This window comes from Nomascus leucogenys, chromosome 8 (assembly GCF_006542625.1).
Source record: "Nomascus leucogenys isolate Asia chromosome 8, Asia_NLE_v1, whole genome shotgun sequence".
Taxonomy (NCBI): domain Eukaryota; kingdom Metazoa; phylum Chordata; class Mammalia; order Primates; family Hylobatidae; genus Nomascus; species Nomascus leucogenys.
Window position 1 is genome coordinate 93,211,641 of NC_044388.1, and position 14,654 is coordinate 93,226,294.

The window sequence follows — 14,654 nt, forward strand, 5'->3', positions numbered from 1 at the left end:
TAAATTTTTGTGACTTCAAAGAAAAGTGAAATCTATATAATTGTGAGTCATCTACAGTTAAATCATTAAAACACTACTTTTTAGTGGTCAGGAGATTTTGAGATGATTTGAATACATTTCCTAAAACCACTATCTTTTTCTCTCTTCATTTTAACCACCCTTCCTAAACACAATGCCGCACTAAGGAAATGAGCAAAATCAGAATACAATAAATGCTCAAAATACTGTGGGGGTATGAACTCATAAAACATGAAATGACTTTCTGGGAGTTGGAAATATTGGCTGAAAACATCATTTTCTCCTTTGAACCTGAATGTGATGGACAAAACCAACTGAATCAGGAAAAAAATATCTATTCAGTACATTATTAAGCATCTATGATAGACCAGGCTCTGAACAAGGAAGACATTGACTCTAATCTCAAGAACTTATGTTACAGAAGTAGAGAGAGACATCAAGTAATTTCATGAATGCCATGCGCTGCACTGGACTCTCTGTGAACATGTTACAGGGAAATCCGAGGTTATCTGGGATGTCAGCAAACGTTTTCCTGAGTAAAGAATATCCAAGGTAACATCTGGCTTGACTTTTAGCCTAAGAGCAATGTTTTATAGCCATGGAGGTGATAAGAACTGATCTAAATTTTACAGAGGTTATCAAGGTGGCTTTGAATAGAAAGAAATCCAGGGCAGTGGGCAGTATGATGGGGTAGAGACCATTTACAGAGGCCACTAACCAAGTCAGCTTCTTTGAGACTCAGTTTTTTTCATCTCTAAAATGGAGGTTACAATCCTTCTTTCCCCACTGCAGAGTTGCCTGGAGGAGATAAGAGGACAGTGGCAGGAACTAAGAAGCTGGCGGGAGGAGCTAAAACAATAGTAGGGAGAGCTCTAAAGATGATGGATGAGCTAAGAGGATGATGAGAGGAACTAAGAAGATAAGGGAAGAACCGAGAAAATTATGAGTGTGTGAATGCTTCACAGCCTGAAACTGCTGTGCATGTTAAATTAATGGGAATAAAATGTACTTTATCAGTGTCTTCACTTCCACGATGACATGGATCCTGTGATGACCTACGGTCACACACCTTTGATGAAGTATGGGAGTTTTTAACTTATATTTGGAGGTGAGAGTTCTGTACCCTTGAGATCTTAATGAAAGCCAGAGCCTTTATTTTTTCAGAAAACTGCTTAGTGCAGAACAATGCCTATAATCCTCACCGATTTCCAGACACATACGCCCTGTAATCCATCCAGGGACCTCATGTTAGAGATTTCAGGTTTAGTATAAAGCCTTCAGTCATTACAGCAGTTCTTTTCTAACTTGTCAGATTATAACTCATAGTAAAAAATACACATTTTATATTTCCAGCCAACTGAACAAAAGTTGCATGAAGCAATACTATTGTGATACACTATAATATTTCCTGTTCTCTCCTGCTATATTGTTCTCTAATGTTATTGCAGTTTGTTTTTTTCATGATTTTAAATGCTGGCTATAACTTATAAATTGAACCTAACTTGTAGTGCGAAAAACAGTGCTTAAAGAATGAGAAGCCTATTTTTCAGTTTTGCCTCTATCTGTTAATTGCTGGGACAATCTTAGACAATACACGTCTTCTCTGAGCCTCAATATCCTCAGCTGTAAGATGGGGATAATAGCGCTTACCTTAAAAACTGAGACAATTAAGGTAATACTATGAGAAATCACTATGCAGAAATCATGGCACAGACTAGGTGTTCAATAAACTGTAGTGATTATAAATAGAGGCTGCTAAAGGGGGAATTAGAGCATAGCTAAATGTCTCTTGCCTGAGGGAAAATAAAAAGGAAGGAGAAAAAGAAAAAAAAAATCTCATTCATTTTCCACCCAGGGGGTCTTTCTGTCTTCCAAATGTAGCTATTTGCTGTGGGGAGGGGAACTCAGTCCAAATGCCTCTGTTTGCTGTGACAGGATTTATAAATAAGTAAAATGCTTTATCAAACATTTATAGTTGTGTGTGAATCAGAAAAGAAAAAAGAAAGGAAGAGGCACGTGGGCTTGGGGTTTATTTATAGTGACTCTCTGCTTTTCCCTTTCCAGCCACAATTGCACAGCTTAGCTTTCATTTGCTTATGATTGTTCTTGGATAAACTTCACTTCCAAACAGAGGGTATTAATTATTAAAACACAGACCAGATAAAACAGCCCATGCTGTTCCCCCAAACAATGACAGGATGATGAGGCAGAAGGAAGCCACTAGATAAAAGGGCTGAGAATTGCCAACACATGCTTTCAAACAGAGTCAATCTTTGGCAAAACTCATGTTAACAAACATTCTGTGGGCTCCTACTATGTGCAGCTTAGAGGCTACATCAGACATTGTGGGGTGGGGCAGGGGGCTGCTGTGGGGAGGGAAGGTTTCCATGATGAATTAGAGACAGTTTTTAGTTTATATCCCGGTGAAGGGAGGGAGCTCCCAACAAAAGCAAGGAGGAGATATATAAACACCAAACTCTAAGAGAAAGTGCCTCTGAACAATGTGCTTTGGGAACAGCGTAACAGAGTACTTCCTCTTAGGAGGCATCCTGGTCTTGGAAGGAGAGCAGCTCTGGGATCTGGCTGTCTTGGGTTTGAGTCCCTGTTCCAGCACATCCAGCACATCTACACTAAGCATGGTCATCTCTTCATGACACAGGTGTGGTTATACCTCTTGGCGAAGGTCATTGTGAGGACTAAATATGAAAATCCATGTGAACTGCTAGACACACTGTATATAATCATTAAATAGCAAGTATTTAATAGTAATAAGATTCAGTTTGGCACATAGTAGGCACTAAATAAATCTCATACTTCCTTTGCTTGAGAGTCTTAATTCAATTTCAATTGCATCCACCTTCCAGCCACTCCAAATACAATGTGCTTGTATATCATTGACATCCTCTGTTTCCCATTGTGTATCTCATCCTTATATGACCCCAGTCTCAATCTGCTTCAGAACTTATCTATTAATTAATGTATTCATCCATTAATATTGATTGAGCACCTGCTAGGTGACAACACTGATGAAGGCACTAGGGATTCAATGAAGAAGGAAGACAAAATTTCTACTTGCATGAAGCATGCTTTCTAATGGGGCTAAGACAGCAATAACTGAATCATTAAGTAAAATATAAGCTTTGTCAGAAGATGCTAAACACTAAAGAGAAAGATCAGGCAGGAAGAAGAAGCATGAATTGCTGGAGTGAGTGCTATTTAAAATGAGAAGGCCTGGGGAGACCTTATGGGGAAAGTAACATCTATGCAGAAACTGAAGAGGTCACTAAGCAGCCAGGTAGGTATTTAAGAGAAGAGCGTTCCAACAGAGAAGACAGCAGGTGAAACACCTTAAGGCAGAAGTGGGCTTGGCTGCATCCTATTTCTCATTTTAGTCTTCAGAAAAGAGGCAGGGAGCAGAGTGATTTGATTTTGCAAAACAACTCTGCTTTTTCCACATACTAATATAAGCAAGCCATACCTTGCCAGGTATCATATCCATTTTCCACATTAGGTTCCACAAATACATGTACCAAGAGGCAGATGCCTAGATGTGTTCTGCCCCTACTTTATGTGACAGGAGAGCATGGTTCTAGGCTGGGCTCAAAGGAGCTGGGAACCGCATCATTACCACCAACCATGCCATCCTGAGATCCTGAGCTCTCCAAGGATGAGAGCTCTCAGCAACATCCCATAGAATTTGGACTAACTTCTCAGGATGCTAGCACTTTGCAGGAGGAATTTAAATAAAACCAGAAACAAACAAAGGCAAAAGAAAAAAGAAAAGAAAAAATATTATGAGGAAGCACAGAACGGAAATATTCTCCTTTGCCCAACTAATTGAAACATTCACAGGTATGCAATGCCTCACAGAGTACAGGTACAGGGTTAGTGTCATGTCCAAAGAGTAAAGGCTCCAGAGAAAGCCTGCCTGCATGGGTTCCTGGCCTAGCTGTGTGACTGTGGAAGGGTTGTTTAACCTCTCTGTGGATGAATCTATAAAATGAAACTACTAACAGTACTTTTCTCAAAGCACTGATGTCAATGTAAAATGAGTTATTTGAGTAAATGTTTAACCTAGTACCTGGCATGGAGTAATCTATTTGATATTGTTTGGCTGTGTCCCAACCCAAATCTCATATTGAATCATAATCCCCATGTGTCAATGGAGGGATCTGGTGGGAGGTGACTGGATCATGGGATCGGTTTCCCCCATGCTGTTCTCATGATAGTGAGTGAGATCTCATGACATCTGATGGTTTTACAAGGGGCTCTTCCCCCTTTGCTCCTTCTTCTCTCTCCTACTGCCTTGTGAAGAAGGTGCTTGCTCATTCTTCACCTTCCGCCATGATTGTAAGTTTAAGTTTCCTGAGGCCTCCCCAGCCATGTGGAACTGTGACTCAATCAAACCTCTTTCCTTTATAAATTACCAAGTCTTGGGCACTTCTTTATAGCAGTGTGAAAACGAACTAATACACTATCTAAACATTAGTGTTTAAAAGAATGACTATATACATTTTGGTAAATTCATATAAGGGGTCACTATATGGTAATTTAAAAAAATATATCAATACCTGCAACAACATGGATGAATCTCAAAGACGATGTTTTGAGTGAAAAAAAGGCAGACACAAAATAACACATCTGTAGGATCCCATATCTATGAGGCATAGGAAATATCAATTTATAATCTATGAAGCCAGAGTACTGTTTACTTTTTATGGGTGGACATGGTCTAGGAAGGTACAAAAAAATGAAACATAAGGGATGCTAGAATTATTCTATCATAAGGCTGCCCAGCAGAACTTTCTGTGACAATGACATTGTTCATATTCTATGCTGTGTGATACAGTAGGTACTATAGAATAGGCACATGCAGCTACTGGGTCCTTAGAATATGGCTTGTTTGACCAAAGAACTGGATTTTTAGGTTTAATTAATTTTCATTAATTCCAAAGGCCACTGTATTGGGAGGCATAGATCTATATGTTGGTCTGGGTGGTAGTTACTTGAGTATAGGCATATGTAAAGAAAGCCAAGAATACACTTAAGTCTTGTGCAATTTATATGCACTGCATATACTTTATTGAGTGTCACCTTTTAAAAATTAGCTATGACTATTAGTCTACATGCATCACCTCATACATTCCTCACACACTTGAGGTAATATAGAGAGGAAAATCCCTATTGTCCCCATTTCTGAACTGGTTCAGCTATGGCTCAGAGAGGTGGATGTGATCTGGGAATGGTCACGTGGCTTGTGAATCCCAAAGTGGGTAACATTTATATCCAAGCTTTCTCTCATGAATGGGAAAAAGGCAATGTAAAATAACCTGCTGAGATGATTTCATTCAACAATTCATTCATCAAGTGCATACTGTTTGAGTGCCAGATGCTGTTTTAGATGCTTAAAATAAAACACTGGACAAAGGGAAAGTTCTGGTTTCCATGGAGCTTTCATTAGGAATCTTTGCTCATCTCATACTTTGGCCACCCCTTGGGTCCCTTACCTGAAGTAACTTGACCATGGGCCAAATTGTGTGAAATCAGACTCAACTAAGCATTCTCAGTTACCTATGCTCTCGATTTGACTCCTGCTTCCTGTTGGAACTACCTAGCCTTCTTGTTCTTCTAGACTTAGATTTTCTCATTTATAAAATAAGGAAAGGGATAAAAGAAGATATATAAGAAAAATACTAACATAAAGGCAGACAGCATGCATGACAATAAAGATTCTTATTACTTAATTGTAAAACACCAATTACTTACAAAAAAATAAAAAATAAAACCACAGCAATCCAAAACTTCATCCACTTAGCAATCTGGCCCCAAAACAAGAAAGCAAAACCTATCAGAAATAAATGAAATTGACCAATCTTGAGTTTGAATGAAAGATTTTTGCACATCTGTCTTAAAAGCAACAGTAACTACAAAAAAATCAAGCAGGCAAAAAGTTAGATATAGAAATTTGGTCAATAAAAGTAACAGGTAGTATCTAATGGTTACACATGAAATGTTTTGTCCAATAATTAGAAAATGCAGAGTGTTTCTCAAACACACAGAAACTATCTATAAAAAGTAGCCATGCTCTAGGGTACAAAGCAAACCTAACAAAGAGCCAAGAATTTAATAGTACCCAGAACATATTATCTAATAAAATACAGTAAAATTAGTGTTAATAACAAAAAGTTTTCTAAACATATGCCTGGAAATGTAAATTAAAATGTCCAAAGAATAAACAAAATAATACAAAAAATAATTAAACAACATGCACACTACATAGCAAAACTTGAGGTCTAGAGATAAAGAAACACTTAAGAGAAGGTTATACCATTTAATGCAAATATTGTTAAAAAGAAAGATTGAAAAATAATGATCTAGGCATTTAAGAAGTTAAAAAAGAATGGCAATAATAATAAAGAATGTAGAATAAAGAAAATATAAAAATTAATGATATAGAAGAGAAATAATATAGAATATCAACAAATCATGAGCAAAGTTTTTTTAAACCTTTTATCACTACATCTTGCTCTCTCTCCTTTACTCTTACTAAAAAACAGAAACCAAAACCAAAAACAAAAAACAACCCTAATAAAATAGATATAATATAATGCCAACAAGATTGAGAGACAAGGCATAAAAACAAAATCTCTGGAATTAAAATGAGGACAGAATTATAGATGTGGTAGAGACCTGGGATATGTATAGCTAGCTAACTAGGTAGATAGATAGATAGATAGATTAGATAGATACACAAACATGAATACACATACTTATTTATCACAGGCATACAAACACATATGCATATATAACACTATCTGCTAAATATTTAACAAATAATATTAGACAAAACAAGACAATATGTCTATAAATGGAACAACTTAAAAAAATAAGTGATTCTCAGGAAAATAACAAATACTAAAACAGAGTTAAGAAGAAACAGACAAATAAAATAGCCATATAAATATTTGAACCAGTAGTCAGAAATTACCATCTAACAAATAGACAAACATCAAACAAATAGACTTAAGCACAAATTCTAGCAAACTTTATGAGATATACCCACTTCACACAATAATTACACATACAAATATTTATACACAATAGCATGACAGCACAAGAAGGAAGGCTGTGTAAACCTCATGTTTTATGAAGCTAGGATAATGTTGATATTGGAACTTAACAAAGATGTTAAAAAATGTAAGGATAGTTTACTAATAGAAACGACAGTAATATACTACACAATCAGGTTAAAAGAGAAGTCATCACCTCACTTGATGCTGAAACACTATTTAATAAATTGTAATACCCGATCATGGCTTGAAAAATGATTAGTACATTAGGAATAGAAGGAAAATTTGCTGTCAAAAGCTTACTAACATTTACTATTTGGTTATCTAACCAAAACCTAAAACTCTGTCATTATGATATATTATGACATATAGTGATAGAGCTTTAGTTTTATTTTCTTTAAAGTCAAGTACAAGAAAATGGCATGCTCTGCCATCATTTTTCTTCAACGCTGAATGGGAGGCCCAGTCTGGAAGAGCATTAGAACAAGATAATTCAAATACAAGATATAAAGATTTGCAAGACTATTAATGGTAAATTATGTCATTTTTTCCACATGAAAATTAAAAAAAAAACTAGAGGCCAAAAGTAATAAAATAATCACATCTTCTGGCTTCAATCAAAGAAAAACTAGCGTTCTTATACACAAGAAAAGAACAATTAAGAAATGTAATACAAGTGAAAAGATACAATTTGCAACAGTCACAGAAATAGTGATGCTCCTAGAAATTAGATACAATTAAAAGTTTGTGATATATGCATAGATAAAATGTTTAAATGTTTAACCCTATTAACAGCCATACAAGAAGGCTCAAATAAAGAAATATATTATTTCATGGATGAGAAGTCCAAGTTTTGTGAATTTTGCAAGTGAGTCTGTAAATTCAATGTAATCCCAATCCCAGTGACAGCAAGCCTTTTCATAAATAAGACTTTATCTTAAAATTCACACAGAAGAGTAATGAGAGAAAAATAGCTAAGACATTTACAGAAGAAAATGAATGAGGGAGTCCTGCCTTTTCTGATACCAAGATATTACAAAACCATAATCACTAAAAGTAGCATGGTACTAGAACAGGGGAGCTCAGAAACTGACCTCCAGATACACGAGGACTTGTCCTATGACAGTGGTGTCATAAATCCATGGAGTAAGAATGGACACCAGATAGTGAACTAGGACAATTAGCTATCCATGTGAAAAACTAAAGCAAACAAAGTCCATGGTTAAAGACTGAAATGTTACAAGCAAAATCTTAAAAATTTGGAAGAAATTATAGGTGCATAACTAAGACACTAGGATAGTAAAAAATCCTAATTTCCTCAGTTATTCACAAAAAGTATAAACTACAAATGAAAAAAACACTGTAGAATTAAAATGAAAATATTCAAAATTAGGAAACGATTTTCTTCAGAAAACTAAAACATAAGTCATAGATTGGAAGAAGATATTTTCACATGACAAAGCCTACTTATGTTTTTAAATATGATTATTATCAATATTTATAAGGAAATTTTACTAATCAGGTAAAAAAACACCATCATAAAAATATGCAAAAGATATAATCAGGATTGAAAAATAAAGAAAATTTAATATAAGGAAAAATGTTTAACCTCATTATTATCTTTGACATGCAAATTAAATAATCATTGAAGTTATAATTTCATATCTTACAGAATGGCAAAATATAATAAGGGTTGTCGAGAATTTGGGAAAATGAGAGATTTTATTCATTGCTGGTGGAGTGTGATAAGATAAAAAATTTAAAAGCACAGGACACAGGACAAACTTAGATAAGATTATGATACCATATATAAAGTAAAAGTATAAATATCCAAATAGGTTAGAAATATCAACCTTTGTGTAGTAAGAAACAGAATCAGTGAAGATGATTAGCTATGTGTAATTTAACATTTTAAATATAAAAAAATCTGATGTATACCACAAAATATTTGTATTCTCATTTGGGTGGTTAGAATATATGTAATTATATTTACTTTATTGCATGATTAAAGTAATTTGTAACTAAAAATAAAGTACATTTTTGGAGTATTTTAGAAAAGATTTAATTGAAGAGAAAAAAGATAGATACGAGGATGTAAAGATGAAGCCAAGGGAAACATCAGTGCTAAAACTTAACTTACAGTGCCAGGTACAGTGGCTCACACCTCTAAACCCCACAACTTGGGAGGCTGAGGTGGGAGGCTTGCTCAAAGCCAGGAGTTCAAGACCAGCCTAAGCAACGTAGCAAGACTTCGTCTCTAAAAAGTTGTTTTAATTAGCTAGGCATGATGGTGTACTCCTGTAGTCCCAGCTGCTTGAGAGACTGAGGTAGGAGATTGCTTGAGCCCATGAGTTGCAGTGAGCTTTGATCATATCACTGCACTCTAGCCTGGGTGACAGAATAAGACCTTGTCTCTAAAAAATAAAAAATTAATACGTACAATGTCTGGTATATTTCCTAGAGTTTCTGTTTCAAATTAGACTCTGAGCATCCTAGCAGACAGTACAAAGATGGAAAACTTGTTATAGTATTCAGATGTCTAAAAAGTTTAAAATAACCATCTGGCCAAAGAACAGTAATCCTGATTCTGGTTTTTGAGGACAATGTTCCTATTTCATATCCTGTGTGAGTTATTAAGTAACATCCTCACCCAGACCCTCTATGAAATTAGAGTGAACTACAATGATGCCTAATGATAAAAAGAGTACCTATATAGGCCAAGGAGTGTCTAAACAGTTTATGCTCTGTAACTTACTTAATACTTACAGCTAGCCTTGTTTTATTATAATCACCATTTTATGTATAAGGAAGCTGAGGGACAAATCAGTTAAATAACTTGCCTCAGTCCTACAGCTGTGAAGTGGAGAAACCTGGAACAGAATGTATTCTCTCCACCACCTGGTGTTAATGTCATCAAGGCAAAGCCAACTTCACAGAAATAGTTCCATCATCTCCAAGTAAGATGGTCCAGGTGTGTCTGGGATCTTAGAACTGTGTGACCAAAGCTACAGATTCCCTCCCTCAGAAACTAAAGGTACCCGAGGTTTTGCAAATATTTTCAGTGTAAAACTCGAACATGGGCCCCACGTTTTACAAATCCTGCTCTAGAAAGGAGTGAGCAAATTGCATCTTCTCAGTCATTGATCTATGTATCTACCTGTTCACCATGGGGCATCCTTAATTTGGGCGGATTGCTAATATAATTAACATAGTAGGAGTACACAAGGGCTACTAGTTGTGATTAGAATCATCATTTTTATTATTGTTATATGCAGCAACCTGCTACCTGTTCTCCCAGCTTCCATGTGTGGCCTCTAATCCTCCATGCTTCCCTTAGTGGCAGGTGGGGCCCCTTCAGAAATAAATCTGAACTTGTCCATCCTGTGCCTCATTTGTTCCACACTCTACAAGGGCTTCACACTTAGAGCAGAATCCCAGCTCTTTACCATCAACTCCAAGGCCCCATGTGATTAGGCCCTGTCTTAGGTCTCCAATCTCACCGTCTATAATTCTCACCTTTTCTTACCCCACTCCATCCTATTGTCCCTTGTTGTTGGAATCTATCTCAAAGCCTTATTTCAAATACTCTCTTGCTCTCTGATAATCTCTCTGAATTAGCAGTGCTTCATCCCTTCTCATTCTTTATTCCCTCTACTCCATCTTGACCCTTATCTCCACCCTGCATGAATGTTTTTATGAATGCATTCATGTAACGAATGTCCAATGCTCTTCACTAGAAAGAAAGCTCCACAAGGACAAATACTGGTCTATTTTGAGCACTGCTTTTTCCCTGCTACCTGAAAGGCACCCAGCAGAGAACAGGCACTCAATGAGTGTCAGTGAACAGAAGGAAAGGAGAGAGGTAGGGAAGTGAGTTGGTTTTCGTGATGATAACTTTTGGATACCGTTTTGGACAGATCTGTGTGCCCAACTTTGATAGCCTTGTGAAGTAGATTGGTTTCACCCTCAAGCACTTAAGGACAAGAGATGTATGTCCAACAGGAGAGGCTAGCATAGACAAAAATCAGCAGCAAATTCCCCAGCACCCCACACTAACTGCTCCAGGGCAGGCAATGAAGGGACAATGGATAAGCGCTCGGAGGGACAAAATCAGAGGGGGCAAAGTTCTAGGATCACTGCTGGCAGGAAAAGTGTGGAATTCTGGCCTGCCTATCCTGGCATAGAACTCTCACCACTCAGATCCAATTAGCAAGGGCACAGAGAAGATGCAGGCAGAGAAATCAAAGTGCCAAGGGCTGGCAAAACAGCATCTGCAGGGGAGAAGGCTGGGCCCAGCTGGGCTGCATAGAGCGGCACCAGCCCTAATTAAGTTATTAGACACACACGGCTGCAGCCAGGGTGTTCCTGGGCCCACCACCACAGACAGTGATGGCTCTGTGGGAGGCTGCCGACTTAGGATTCCAACTGAGCTCCCTCCAGCCCCCTCATAGCCTGTTTTTCCTTCTCCTTTCTTCCTTTATTTTTTGTAAACATAGTAGATGAAGTGGATATTCCCTGAGAGTAGTAACAGAGATAACGTACATGCACACAATCCTTAACAGTCTATATGACACACCATTAGCTCATTTCTTTTATTTATGTATTCAGCCGATATGTATTGAAGGCTTACTATGTGCCAGGAAATATCCCATGTGCTGATTATAGAGTGTGTGTGAACAGACTTAGAATTCCAACCACCAGAGCTTTCTTTCTACTTTGGGAAGGACAAGACTATATACGTACATAGCATATGTATGTATGCATACATGTATATAAATATATATAATGATATGCTGATATATACATATTTTCACATATATATGCATATGTGGGGATATATATATATGTGTGTGTATATTTATATATATCCACATATCTTCTATATACAGTCATCTTGAGATAAGTAACCCAGCTTGTTGCCATTTCCATCTTCCACATGGTGAACCAGTCTCCAAGAGGTAAAATGGATTACTTAGGATGACACCATCCTAATAGGAGACCCCATCATTTGTAACGCTAGGGAAGGGATTAGCAATATTCTTCTGGCTCCTAAAAGGAAGACTCTCTTCTTCCTCTTCTTGGTTGCTTTTCCTTCTTGCACTTCTTCCTTGCCCCCGTCTCTTCTCTTGCCTTTGATAAATAAAAGTGTAATGTAAGGACATGAGGGCTTCCCTCCTATGCTTGTTTCTCTCCTATGCTTGCTGTACTCCAGGACTGCTGGGCCTGAAGGCACAGGCAGGGCCTTTCTGCCTGACTCTGAAAGACCCCACTGCAGATTTGTCATTCAGACCCCAGTGCAGACCTGTTATTTCAGGCTGCTGAAAGTTGGTGTTCAGGGACTTACTTTACCCCCAATCCCCTGGTTTTGCCATTTCCTTACTTCAGACATTACCCTCCCTATTCAAGGATTTAAGATGTAGGTGATGGATGATCCTTCTGAGATCATTGGTTCTCATTTGATAGATGGGAAAACTGAGGTCCATCTAAAGGCATCCAATTCAAATGGCAGATCTGCAGCAAAGCTTTGAATAAAATGAAGGAAGGCCCATTTCCAGATCAGTGCTGTATCATCTCTTGGAGCACGTTAGCTCTGCATCTCTCATTTGATTCACAGGGTGGTCTTCCATTCTTGATCTCTCTGCCTTTTTTCTGATCTAAGCTTGTGCCACCATGTTAAATGATCTTTCTGGGAGGAAGACTATCTGGGCATGGCACTTCTCAGTTAAAAGTTTTCAGTGGCTCCCCGGGACCTCCCAGATAAAGTGCCAGGACCCCGGTGATCTGACCCATCTCTTCCTCTACAGTCTGCTCTTTCTGTTCATGTTCCTTTGTTGCCAGCCACTTGAAACTTCTCACAGTTCCTACAGTGTTCTCTCCCTGTTGCCTTGGGACCTTTACACATCCGCTTTCCCTTGCCCCTGGGTTCACTGATGAGCTTATCTTCAAATTCAGCTCAAGTGTCACCTCTTGAGGGAAGTTCTCATCCACATCATCAACACATTTGAATGCCATTTCCTCTGTGCTCCTAGAATATTTGTTCATTTCCATATTTCAGCACACTCACAACAATCATTTATTGTCTACTTACTATGCACCGAGCACCGTTCTAAACAACTGATCTGGAGTATCTTTTTTTTTTTTGGACAGGAAGTAGAATTTATTGGTGAGTATTAAGAGGGGGCAGCACAGTGGAAGCCCTCATGAGTGCAAGGCCCGCCACTTGTCCAGAGGGCCATGATTGGGGATGTACTTGACCCCACAGCCATCAGGGATGAGCTGCTTCTCAGCCACCATGTCTTCAAATTCATCGACATTGAACTTGGTGAAGCCCCACTTCTTTGAGATGTGGATCTTCTGGCAGCCAGGAAACTTGAACTTGGCCCTGCGCAGGGCCTCAATTACATGCTCTTTGTTCTGCAGCTTGGTGTGGATGGACATGATAACTTGGCCAATGTGAACCCTGGCCACAGTGCCCTGGGGCTTTCCAAAGGCACCTCACACGCGTGTTTGGAGCCTACATTGGGGTAGTGCAAGGTCAGAAACATAAACATACATCTGAAAGGCCTGTCTCCATGGTCCCTTAGAGCAACCCATACAACAAACAGGCTGCACACACTACCAAGAAAGCTGCCATTTGCAGCCATTGCACACTGGGCCCCCATGAGGAAAGGAACCCAGTTGGCTTAATTGGCCGCAGATGATCTGGAGTATTTCAATTATTCTTCACAGCAATGTATAAGCTGAGAATGCTCACATAACTATTTCAGAGATGGGGAAACTGAAGCCCAGAGATGTCAAATAACTTGCCCCAGGTCAAAGAGCTGGTAAGTATCAGAGCTAAGATTGTGTTCTGGTGAATGTCTCAAATACATTTCATACTGCTGAAATTGCCTGTTTACTCAACTCTCTTACACACAACCATAAACTTGTTGAAGGTATTAATCCCTCTGTAACCTAGCACTTAGCACAGTGACTTTGTTCTGTACATAGAGTGTGCACTTTGTAAATGGCCATTGAGTGAACAAGACAAGACACTCTTCTATGCTATTTTATAGCATGCTGGACAACAGGATAGCACAGTGGCAAAAAGACACAGGCTCTGGAGTCAGACCCAGGTCCCACTTGTAGCTCTACCACTTCCTGGTGCTTAAAACAGGTCCTGTTTTGCCTGGTCTGTTTCATAGGGCTAATGACGATACCATATAGAAAAATCATGAGTATTAAATAAAGAAATCCATAGCAAGTACATAGCATAGCACTTGGATCTCAGTAGACAGTGGATACTCAGTGTTTGTTATAATGGCCATTATCATTCACTGTGTTCCTTCCCTTACCCCTTTCTTTCTTTCTCTCTTTCCTGCTCACCTTAATCAAGAGGCGTCTCTCAGCAAGACTCGTTTGGGATTCCCAAAAGCTGAGAGGGAGCATGACTTCTCTGGCCCACTGAGCCCAGTGCCCTCCTTCCCCACCCCATGCTGCCACCTTCCAGCTGTGAAATGGAGTCCCTGCTCGACTGGGCCCCAAAGCTGTCAGGGGGCTGCCAATTTCACAGTTCACAAGGCTGCT

The 14,654-nt window shown here is 38.5% G+C and overlaps 2 protein-coding genes and 1 non-coding gene across 6 annotated transcripts in view; all 3 read right to left on the reverse strand.

Moving 5' to 3' along the window:
* ASTN2 (astrotactin 2) overlaps window positions 1-14,654 on the reverse strand; it is a 1,014,740-nt gene that overhangs the window by 753,456 nt on the left and 246,630 nt on the right. The gene's annotated exons all lie outside the window — the stretch shown is intronic.
* LOC101179441 (60S ribosomal protein L10-like) lies at window positions 13,218-14,060 on the reverse strand. The gene has a single exon (XM_004088811.3). It carries the CDS (start codon window positions 13,524-13,526, stop codon window positions 13,287-13,289), a length of 240 nt encoding a protein of 79 aa, XP_004088859.1. The 5' UTR covers window positions 13,527-14,060; the 3' UTR covers window positions 13,218-13,286.
* Window positions 13,651-13,785, reverse strand: LOC115836496. Its single transcript, XR_004031571.1, has one exon. It is a non-coding gene; the product is annotated as a small nucleolar RNA SNORA70 (small nucleolar RNA).

Excerpts from the sequence above, each read along its gene's own strand:
- LOC101179441 (XM_004088811.3), bottom strand. The coding sequence starts at position 13,526 with ATGTCCATCCACACCAAGCTGCAGAACAAAGAGCATGTAATTGAGGCC.